Source organism: Sinohyriopsis cumingii, chromosome 9, assembly GCF_028554795.1.
Source record: "Sinohyriopsis cumingii isolate HCF-2022 chromosome 9, ASM2855479v2, whole genome shotgun sequence".
NCBI lineage: Eukaryota > Metazoa > Mollusca > Bivalvia > Unionida > Unionidae > Sinohyriopsis > Sinohyriopsis cumingii.
Genome location: NC_142969.1, coordinates 107,474,488 through 107,487,115, shown reverse-complemented (window position 1 = coordinate 107,487,115; position 12,628 = coordinate 107,474,488). Strand labels below are relative to the sequence as shown.

The 12,628-nt window shown below is 33.6% G+C and overlaps 1 protein-coding gene across 2 annotated transcripts in view; it reads left to right on the top strand.

Annotated features, from left to right (window-relative positions):
• The window catches only part of LOC149792439 (phosphatidylinositol 4-phosphate 3-kinase C2 domain-containing subunit alpha-like), a 184,372-nt gene extending 175,947 nt beyond the window's left edge, over positions 1–8,425 (top strand). For both annotated transcript variants that reach the window (XM_089971011.1, XM_089971010.1), the window contains one exon: positions 3,280–8,425. In XM_089971011.1, the coding sequence (XP_089827137.1) occupies positions 3,280–3,474 (195 nt within the window). In that variant the 3' untranslated portion in view covers positions 3,475–8,425. The remainder of the gene's footprint in view (positions 1–3,279) is intronic.
• The last annotated feature ends 4,203 nt before the right edge of the window (positions 8,426–12,628 follow it).

Sequence of the window (12,628 nt, the reverse complement as noted above, 5' to 3'; positions counted from 1 at the left end):
GTAAGCTAAATATAAGACTTTCTACATTTTATACAAAATTGTATAAACCCAATTCATCTCTTATAAAGCTACACATTCTGCAGCAGGAAAGTGGCCCTATATGTGGGATACCCTTTCTAAAGGGGGTGAGTAATAACTACATACAAAGTGTGAAAGTCATAACTAACTTTTATATATTTAATATCTTAATTTCAAATATTATAGGAATATTACCAGGTTATGGACTTAATATGATAAAACTAATATTGTTATTTATGTTGTTGTTGTTGTTGGGTTAAACGCCATTTTTCAGCACACGATAGGCTATACATGGCGGCCAGTATTAATGGTGGAGGAAGAACCCGGGAAACCCCCCGGAAAGAACCACCTGAATCTTTATGACATAAAATTTGACCTCTCCGGTGGCCTAGTGGTTAGAGTGTCTGCCTTGGATGCAGGAGGTCATGGGTTCGATCCCCGGCCGAGTCGTACCAAAGACTTTCAAAAATTGAACTAAAAGCTGTCTTGCTTGGCACTCAGCATTACGAGGTTAGTGTTAGGACTGGTCAGCCTGGTGTCAGGATAATGTGACTGTCACACTGCAGACATTGTAGTGATACGACTGAAAAATTGTTAAAGCTACAGTAAAAATCCAAGTCACACACACACACACACAACAAACTTTTGTTTGTTAGTATTGATGATTAAAGGACTTTCCCTATTTTCATTTTACTTTTCATTTTAGGCTACTGACAACATTTTACACTTTCTGCAATGACTAATTCCTTCACTGGCAATTTGTAGTTATCACACAAAATGTTCAGTGTTTACAGAGGCAATGAGCTTCTCATGTGATTGACTTTTTTTTTTAGTCTGGTACCTGTTTATGTACATTTTATTATCAGTGGGTGGGAAACCACAAAGGCTAGCATACCATTTTACTGTATTTTAATGACCACATTTTTATTTAATAAAAAGTGCCACTGATGCAGTGTGTTGAGGATGGCAGCCAACATTGTCCCATTTGAGTAGAATATAAACTTTTGTCCCAGATGAGATAATAATTTTGTGCATTTTAACATTGTCCCATTTGAATAGAATATAAACTTTTGTCCCAGATGAGATAATAATTTTGTGCATTTTAACATTGTCCATTTGAATAGAATATAAACTTTTGTCCCAGATGAGATAATAATTTTGTGCATTTTAACATTGTCCCATTTGAATAGAATATAAACTTTTGTCCCAGATGAGATAATAATTTTGTGCATTTTAACATTGTCCCATTTGAATAGAATATAAACTTTTGTCCCAGATGAGATAATAATTTTGTGCATTTTGACATTGTCCCATTTGAATAAAATATAAACTTTTGCCCCAGATGAGATAATAATTTTGTGCATTTTAACATTTTTGTATATAAACCTGCCTAATACCAATATAGTTTTGAATAAATTAATACAATTTATCTTTAATGAAAAAGGTACAGCCATCCATGTGGTTTAAATCTTCCAAATAAATATACAGTCCTGCAAGATAATAAATAAAAGGTAAAAATATTAAAATTCTTTAAAACATATATACAAGTGAAAAGAAAATATAAGATCCTTAAAGAATAGTATTAAAAGTTTAAGGTCTTATCTGGTGTTATATCATCTGAAAGCCTCTTAACAGAATTCACATTCTGTCAGGGCGGCAGTCAACCCAGTGTGCTTCTCAGTCATATACACTGACATCTTTTTTTGTTTGGTCTAGGTTCTACATGCATTAAGGTGTGAGTGTGTTATGTCAAAACGTGTAAAATTGTTATCAGATCCGCAATATTAAGTTCAGAATGTATTAAGAAGTTGGTAGTAGTTCAAGGGTTGAGAAAACCCACCCACCCACTCAGTCAGGCAAATACTTTCCCAGATAAAGCTGCTCCTCAGTTTTGGCTATTATTGAATTAGATGATGTCACTGTGTTAGTGCCAAAAGATGTGGGAGCTGTAAAGAACACTAATGAATAAAACCTCAAAATTAAAAATGGGACAAGGTCTTTTGCATTTTCCTCCAATTTCCAAATAAGTATGTTTCATCTTTATTTCAGATATCGAAAATATTGTTAATAGGGGATGCTCTACAGATATTATAAATTTGTGAGAGGATGTAAGGTGAAGTTGTTTACATTTGCAATATGCACAGTGGAGAGAATATTGGTATACTTCTATGCTACTATCTTGTCCTGTGACTGAAATTATTTTGGATGTTGTACTTATGGTAATTACATATAATCTAAGGACAAAACTAACTAAAATGACTGCTCAAAGGATCAGCCTGAGTTAGTGTAAAGTATGCTACCTTTAGCAATTATTAAAATAGGGAAAAGGTATTTTGCTAGACTAAACAATACCAGCTTCTGAAAGTACAATGAATGAATTACTAAATATATAAAATGTAAAAAAATGTTGTAGGCTCTTTTTTTCACAATTTAACTCTGACGTCCAGGAAGTGAAAAATGACCAGGCTGAACTAGCAGTTTTTTTTAAAGGTGCACATCTTAGTAAGGCCAAGGTGTATACTTTATAATCCATATTACAAATATCAATCATACACCAAAATAAAGGGAAGTAAACTGTAGAGTACCACCTAAATTTGAGCAATTATCTCCCCATCCATTGTTCTGAATGACTGGTATTTTCTTGAACTTATTCTTTGACACTTTTAACACCATTTATAATTACAAATTGAGACCAGTTTGGTCTCACGCTGGTAAGCGTTTTTTATTTTTAAAGAAAGGACAAAGTTCTTGTATGACCTTCTTCAAAATAAATGGAAGCAAACTTAGACATAAAGAATAGACTTTCAGTTAAAAAGTTTTCTCAACAGAATAGCCACTTCATTAAATAGAAAATGTAGTCCTCTTTGAATCAGCATGTGCCCAGTGAGGTAAATGATTGGAAAATTTACATATCACTGCAAATTTTCACTCATCATTTCGAGTTGGGCATGTTATTTTTCAGCCCCATGTCCTTGGTACTTTTCTCTTAGATGACAATAAAAGTATTTGCCACCAAACATGTGATGGTTTATTTGAACCATATTTAGCAAATTGTTATGTCTATTTATTGACTTGGGAATGAACTTTCCCCATTATATGTATATTATAGATTCCACTTAGGCTGAAGGAGGAGATGGGAACTGGAATTTCTGTATTGATGGGGTCTCTGTAGAATGAATGCATGTTCGATTTTGAAGCCAACACTAATAATTCAACGTTTAAAAAAGGTGACTTTCTGTATATTTTTGTCTTTCCTGGTAGATTGAGTACAAGATGAAGATGGAGGAGGTATATAGTAAAATCCTGCAGGTGACAGTATGGAACCATGATGTACTGATGGAGAACAGTTTCCTTGGAGCAATCTATATCAAACTGAGGGATCTAAAATTAAACTTTCTCAACACGTCATGGTACAAACTGGATAAACTACAGATGGACCCCAACCTTTTGTCTTGAATTTGTTAGACCAATTTGGGTATGCTTCATCCATATCTTCATCCAGATGGCAGAGGTTGAACATTTTATTCTTAAGTTGGGAAAAATACATTTGTACATCTGTACTGTCATGTTTGGTCTCAATGTATGATCTATTAATTTATATGTATATGCTGTTCCTAAACTTTTTTCTTCTTTTCCTAAGGTTGATTGAAATACCTTCTCTTTTAGTTAATAGAATGCATCTTAAGTTTTGTATATCTACAGTGTATGTATTTTTCCCGGTGATTATTAATCTTATCTTCAATTTTCAGATAGTACAGGGTATGTACAGTTAGTTCTTGCAGTGTTATTGGATAAAATGTCATGATTGATCATTGATATCTACTAAGCAGTCAGGGATCAGCTCACCTCTACAAAGTTGATCTAAGTTATTGTACTTCATAGATCAAGCTCACCTCTACAAAGTTGATCCAAGTTATTGTACTTCATAGATCAAGCTCACCTCTACAAAGTTGATCCAAGTTATTGTACTTCATAGAGACAACCTATTTTTACTGTCCCAGGTGTCAGCATTGGCATCCACATGGATAATAATAGCATGTACACATGGTTTGCTTCAAGTCCTAGGCATTAGATTCAAGAGGATTTTGGGGAGAGGCTGATGGGACTTAACTTTGTACATTCTTAAGATTTTGTTTGCTCATGGGGTTTGTTTGTTGGGGGGGTGGGGTGTTTCCAGGAATAATGACACTTGATAAGGAAATGCATCTTATTGAGTATTTTACCATCATCACAAAAGTAGAACACTGTGACCAATATTTCACACTTCATTGATTTTGATTAACTAAATAGTTTAATTAATTTCTCAAACTCTGTTCATGCTAGAGTCATCAAATTAGATTATTGTATACATCTAATAGAACCAAATCTTATCACGAAGGAAGGTGACTATGACTTAAATTTCGCTGGCTTAAGTTAAGCTTTTGTGTTCATGTCATGACCAAGTATTTCTTTTTGTACCCTGCATATATAGTTATATGTAGAATCATGAAACTTGATGCAGAGAGTATTCATGAGACTTGATGCAGAGAGCATTCATGAAACTTATGCAGAGCCCATGAAACTTGATGTAGAGAGCATTCATGAGACTTGATGCAGAGAGCATTCATGAGACTTGATGCAGAAAGCATTCATGAAACTTTATGCAGAGAGCATTCATGACACTTTATGCAGAGAGCATTCCTGAGACTTGATGCAGAGAGCATTCCTGAGACTTGATGCAGAGAGCATTCATGAAACTTTATGCAGAGAGCATTCAGGACACTTTATGCAGAGAGCATTCCTGAGACTTGATGCAGAGAGCATTCATGACACTTTATGCAGAGAGCATTCATGAAACGATGCAGAGAGCATCTTGATTGCCCTCATCACATAATTTGACCTATATTTCATGGTTCACTGACTTCGGTAAAATGTTTGTTTTTAGTTTTTGTTTAAAGTTTGTTTCTCAAACTCTCTTAATGCTAGAATCATCATGCTAAATTATTGTGTGCATATTTGTTGAGAAAACATCCGTACCACAAAGAATGTGACTAAGACATATATTTGACATTTTACTTGCTCAGGTTAAGTTTTTGCATTTAGCTCATGGCCAAAACATTTTGCAATCTGTAAATATACTGTTACACATAGATTCATCAAACTTGGTCAAGGGATGCATTTTCATGAATACTACAGCTTCTTTACAAAGCAGTTCACTGTGACCCATTTTCATGTTTTACTAACGTTTGGTTAAAATGTGTTTTCACTTTATTTTCAAGCCATGTTCTTGCTGAAATCATCAAACTAGATGAGTTTTGTCTGAATCACTGTTAATACCACGCCCTTGAAACAAAAAAGGTAACGGTGACCTATATTTCATATTTTACTGGTTTAGGTTAAATTTTGAATTTAACTACATCATCACAAGCTTAGGTCACTGTGACCTTTACTGACTTGAATTTACTCTTGACCAGAATCATCAAACTAGAAAATGGTATGCATCACTAATAGTAACATATCCCTATAAAACTATAAGGTCAGAGTGACCTACATCTTAGGGCTGTTCCATTTTAACATACATGGGGGGAAGGCAGTATTAAAAAATATATACCAGGGTACTTTGATTTCACAGAGTTCATATTAAAATGATAAGAAAATTGTAAATTGCATCTAAGGGCAAGTACCCCACTTTAGAAGTACCTTCCCTGGTTCCCTCATACGTTTTAATGAACAGCCTTTACAGTTTATTGGCTTATGTTAAGTTTTAGTTCTTATCTGCTGTATAATACTGTTAGACCTGGAATTATCACACTTGGTGATATGACACATCTAAATGAGTACCACACCCTCATCTTAAAAGTGGGCCACTGTAACCCATATTTCACACCTAACTGACTCTGGTTCATTTTTATGCCTACCATAAGGCAGAGTGTACTGTGTTGTGAGTTGTCCATCCATCCATTACCAATTTGTTTCTGCACGGTAACTTTAATTGTTCATCTACAGCTATGGCTATGAAACTTGCAGTTGGTGTAAGGAAGAATCCTTTTGATTTAGAGTCAAAAGGTAAGAGGTCACTGTGACTGAGTTTTTTTAAAAATGGTCACTGCAAAGTAACATTAATTCTACATGACATATCTCAACTGTGGATGGTTTGCATTTGGGTTAAACAAGAAGACTATTGATATTGGGGTCCATAGGTCAAAGTCATTGACAGAAAAGAGGATAATGGTTTCTGCAGAATAACATTATTTCTTCATCACAGATCTGGCCCAAACTTTGTGGATGGCTTGCAGTTGGTTAAGGAAGAAGCCTATTGATCTCAGGGTTAAAAGGGCAAGGGTCAAAGTCACTCAGACTAAGAATATAAATCATGTCTGTGCAGAAATTTTAGTTATCTGCATAGAGGGCTATCAACATGGGGGGGAGGGGCAGGGCATGTAGTGTGCCATTGGTGGCACTCCTGTTACATGCAATAATCATTACTGTATACATCTTTCTTAGTATTATCCATAACTCTTACAGTGTTACTATCCATAACAAAAACATTCACTGTGACCTACATTTCTTCCTTACATTAAGTTTTTACATTTAGCTGATTACCTCATAGACTTTTGGCATCCTGTTGACATACTATCCTATCTAGAATCATGAAACTTGTTGAGAGGGGATTGCATCTGGAGCACTAGGTCATTATGACCCATATTCACTAAATTGGGTTACATTTTCTCATTTCTCAGGCACTGTTTATGCTGGAATCATGAAATTAATGAAATGTATTTCTGATATTACGATAAACTTACAATAAAAGAGCCTCGTTGTAACCTCTATTTCATCTTTTACTGACTTAGCATAAGTTTATTTTCAAGTTTTATGCAACCTGTCTTTCCTAGGATCAGGAAACGTCTACATCATTTTTGCAAAATGAAATTTATTGGATTCTGTTTATGTTCCAGTCATAACAATTGATAACTGATGAACTGCTTTATTATGACAATCATAAAAAAGAGGTGACTGTGACCTGCATTTTATGCTTTACCAACATGGGTTCAGTATTTTTGGTAATGATCATATGAATTCATCCATATCAAACCTTTTTTACTCAGAGGGCTCTCTCTTATGAGTACAACTAGAATTTGGAATAAACATGTTTATTCAATGATAGAACTCTCTGTAATGATGACTATACAATGTGATACATTACCCTCTATGGGTTAACTGTCTTTTGTACATTTGAATGAGTATAGTAATTAGAAGAGCAGACTGCATGCTGGATGCTTTCTATGCGAGACCTCACTTGTAGTGGCTAATCAAGGTATATTATTAATGCATGAACTGTTTGTATGCTGGCTGAGCTCCAAGGTTACTTGCAGCCTTTGATTTTCACCCAGTAAAATATGGCTTTTGTGTGTTCAAAGATAGTAGTTTCTCAAGCAGATTTTAAGAATAATGATTCTAAAAGAATTCATACAGAAACATTAATCTCTTGGTTTTCATCAATTCATTACCTCTACTTTGATATCATAAAAGAAGAATGTTCTTTTTTTATTGTTTTTTGTCTTTTGTTTGCCCTGTAACACTAGCTCGGTGTGCGTGTCTATTTAGGTAGGTGATTTCATGATATGCTACCACAATACTGGATTAATTAAAATGTTAGGATTAAAGATTCCACAACAAATCCTTACTTACAAAAGGGCCAAGATCACTTGAGGATTAATGTATTTTCTACATGATAATGTTTACAATGGCTATTGGAGGCTAGTAAAAGCTATGTAGGGGTGAGCTATGAAATTGTTGAGTACATACTGATTGAGCAATAACTGATTAATTGGTCTGCATGATGTCTTGCCGAAACTGGGGATGTTTTTCTATAGCTGAAACAAATAACCAAACATTCAAATCAGAATACTCTATTTGAATATTATTTTCTATTACATTCAAATCAGAATACTCAATTTGAATATTGTAATAGAAAATATAATTATTTTTTTTAATGTAGCGATACCTACAACCAGACTCTGCACTCTGCTGTGCTGACTTTGGCTTGCCATAGCATTGTTTGATGCTATTATGTAAAAGAAACTAGCAAGGCATAATGTAAACTATGCAACCTTCAAGCAGTTCACAAGGGATCAACTTTTCAAACCTCTCATGACCTGATATTCAGACTCCCCCTCTCATAATCATGGTCATTCAGGTGCTTTTTAATAGATAACGTAGTGTGGCAAGTTATCATATCAAAGGCAACATATCTTCGTGTATCAGTCAAGATATCCAAATTTAATTCTGGTATTTTCTGCACATGAATTGAGCCATCATCTACATCATTTGTCGTCAGTATTTTGCACTCTGTCCAAGTTACATTGAAAGTTGTTTTGAGTGATTTTCAGGGTGAATAAATCATTTCCTGGAAAATATTTTTGATATAGTCTCCTTAATTAGTTGAACAAGTAATCTTTACCTATAATCCATCTTCAGCACAAAATGAAGGTGTTTTGGTCATACTGCGATTCTTTACCTATTATGTGTCTTCAGCACAAAATGAAGGTGTTTTAATCATACTGCGATTCTTTACTTATAATCCATCTTCAGCACAAAATGAAGGTGTTTTAATCATACTGCGATTCTTTACCTATAATCCATCTTCAGCACAAAATGAAGGTGTTTTAATCATACTGCGATTCTTTACTTATAATCCGTCTTCAGCACAAAATGAAGGGTGTTTTAGTCATACTGTGATTCTTTACTTATTATGTGTCTTCAGCACAAAATGAAGGTGTTTTTAGTCATACTGCGATTCTTTACCTATAATCTGTCTTCAGCACAAAATGGTCATAGTGGGTTTGAAAATAAGCAGGAAAAATACAGTACCTACAATCATTTGATTATTAGTCTAAATGATGGAGTTGTGTGTTTTTAATGTGGGGTGGGGGGATAAATGCCACAATTTACCCTAGCTAGCCCTTCACCCGAATATTTGAACTCTATCTGAATGCATTCAGTATGTAACAGGATAATTTAGTATTCATTGATTCTTCTGCTTTTGGATTTTGGTCAGAAATTTTATCAATTATTTGACCACTGAAAGTGACCAATGCTTAGCCAAATTAGATGATGGGAACAAAGCCAATCAGTTTTCTATCTTTTTACAAGAAAAATGCTTTGCTGGTCAGTTTCAGTTAGTAGCAATCCATTAAGCTTTTTTTTGTTGTTTTATTCTACTTGGTAAGGATTATTCTTGCATGCTGTTAACATGTACATAGCAATAATGTTTGGTAAATGCAAAGGATGGTGTTTGCATAATGTTATTTATATGTATCTATTCAGCTGTTGTGAATCGTCTACAGTGATCTACAGTGATCACACCATATGTAGCTTTATGTGTCAATAAACTGTGGTATGAAATTCTGTGATATACAATAATATCAGGATAATTTTGTAAATAATTAATGGCTATATTTGATTTATCACCAACAATTACAAATGTATTTATGATATTAAACTGTTTAGTGATTTTAACATTATTTACTCTTCACTGTATGTTACTTCTATGATACAATCACGATATTGCAAAAAAATTGTATTTTTTGTTGGAATAATTTTAAGTGATCTAGCTTTATGTTGAATATTTTTATATCAAATACCCAAGAGATGTTTTATCAACTCACCTGGCCATAAGGTCTAGTGAACTTATGCTATGGCCATGTGTCCATTGTCTGTATGTCAACATTTGTATGTTACCTCTCTGGAGGCTAATTGGAAAATGGTTTGATATCGTCCGCATCTCGGATGAGTTAAAATCTGAGTGAGATCTATGCATGTTAATGAGGTGATCATTCATCCAATTGGTTGAGCTTGTTACTGTTTTGGAAGCTTTTATCATATTTTGATCAAATTTGGAATTTGGATTTATACGACTAAGCTCTTGGATGAGTTCAGTATTGAGATGCAAGAGGTCAATGGTTGACTTTGGAGACCATGCTTCTGATCAGATTTTAATAAAACTTGGAATTTAGGTTTTTATGATTGTGATCTCACAAGATTGTGACCAGTGAAAGATCTTGCATATGATTAAGTTATTGCCAACCTTGAGACTGTATTTTTGATCCAATATGAAGTAAACTTGGTAATTAGACATAAATCATCAAGACCCACAAGTTGTATTGGAAGCATGATGTGTACATATTAATGAAATTAAGCACAGTTAGAATAGATTTTACTTTTAAAAAGTCTTGTTCTCTCCAAAGCAAAAGCAAGGGAAGAAATAATGATATTGACTAATAAGAATCACCGGTGTGGTATTATTGAGTTCTTTCCCTTGCATAAATTATGAAAACAAGTAAAAATGACATTTTATAATACAAAATGCATAAAATTAAATAAAACAGTTTAAATTAGCAAACTAATATATTTCTTAAAATTAAAATTAATATATTATGTTATAGCTGAAAAAAATTTAAAATTGAAATATTGAGAAACATACAGTTGCAGAATAGTTTGAATTGTGTGCCATTTGAATCCTGCATCAGAATGTCTTTACAGTTATATGTATTTGTTTATTGGTAATTGTCGGGTTATTTTGGTATTAACTTTCCACCAGTAAGAAAATATGTATTTGGTAAAAGCCATTTCTAATGTTTATTAATTGATTTCCAGAAAATCATTTCAAACACTTTTCTGCATTTGAAATAATTGAATATTTGGAAGCCATTTTTTTTTTTTGTTATTTGAAATATTTTGACAGTTGCTAGCATTGCCATGTTAGAGTACATCAAACATTTGTCTTTTATAAGTGATCGCACATTTTGTGCATTATTGTATGGAATTCAGTGCCACTGCTTATAAATTTTACTAGTTTTTATTATTTTTTTCTTTTGTCAACACTTTAAAATTTAATTACCAAAAGTAAAGAAACCTGTTATCTACACCAGGAATTATAATTTATATTTGTGTGAAAAACATATGACCACAAATCAAGCTTGATCTGTAAACTTAACCTTTAAAGCTCTTTGATGACTTTGATTATGCATATTAATTATACCATTGTCATTGGAAATACCTTTAAAGCTCTTCGATGACTTTGATTATGCATATTAATTACACCATTGTCATTGCAAATACTTTTTATCAAACTATTGTTAAATGGGTGAAATTTACATGATACAAATTGGGAAATAGTTTGCATAGCATGTGTTCTTACAGTACTACATAAACCAGTTTAGTGAAAATGGTCAGCTGTAATAACAGATGAGTGATATCAGCTCACTTGAGCCCCGTTTTTTTTTTAAAAAATTGTAATATCCAAGAAAGAAAATAAACTGAGGACACTTTTATTTTCATAAAAGGAACTCTAATCTGAAAATTAGAGTTTCATGTTTGAGAACTGGACATATTTCAAATTGTTGGCATAAAACAAAATAGGATAACATAATTAACTGTGAGGATGAGGTTAGTCATCTAGCCATGTTTTCAGAACTTCCATATTTGTAATTCGTACAGAACAAGTGACCTTACTGTACTCTAGATTTCCATTTCTCGAGTTCCATCCAGATTAAAATGTGTCTTTAATATTATCCTCAGAACATGTCTTCCATCTAGTTTTGTTCACAGTTCTTAAGTACTAGCACCTTTCTTCATTTTGAACTCTTAGGATTGAAGTCTAAATAGTTTATATCAATTTGCAGTAATTATTCTAATGCTTTGATAGAACCTTTATGAATGAAATTCCTTCTGACAGTTATTTTTTTACATTTCACTTTGTTGATGAGGGCCCTGAGTGGCCGAGTGGTCTAAAGCGCTTTCCATTATGGATCACTGCCATCTCACCTCTGTCTGCATGGGTTCAAGTCTCGGATTCGGCCAATGTAGGTATGTGAGAAAGCTTACCAGTAGCTTCTCATGGGTTGGTGGTTTTTCCTCCACCATTGATACTGGCCGCCATTTATAGCCTATCGTGTGCTGAAAAATGGCGTTAACCCTTACAACAACAACAACTTTGTTGGTATTTCTCATGTGAATTAGGTTCCTTGCCAATTCATTACAAAGGGTTACTTTCATTACTTACGACCACACAAAATAAAGGCCTGTATGTAGGGTCTGGATTTCTGGCCCCTTATTTATGACAATCTTCAGCTTGAGTGCTCACTCTAAATTCAGACTACATTTGCTATAGGTTTTATTAGTGTTCCAAAGTAAACGATACATATGTAAGAGACATGTGTATGAAATTGTATTGAAATCTCTTGTATATCATTTATTGATTGTAAATTATTCAGATTTGAAATCTAGAGAGCTCTTAGGTTGTTTTTCATGAAAATGGAGCCTGGTTACTAAATGTTTGTCATTTACATTTTTTTATTTATTATGGTCAGCACAGTGACCAATTTTCTGATCTTCTGCCATCGATACATGGATGGAAAGAAGACAGTGTTTGTGCAGATGCCTTCATATTAGGATAACTTCTGTCGAGTCGAAAAATTCCTTTCTCTCAAATAGGGTAAATTCTTTTAAGTGGAATCTATCTCCTTTGCCCAGAATAAAATAACTTTTGTTGGAAGCTGTTTCCTATCCTTTGAGTAGAACTTCTCTTTAGTGGAAACTGTTTCCTATCCTTTGAGTAGAACTTCTCTTT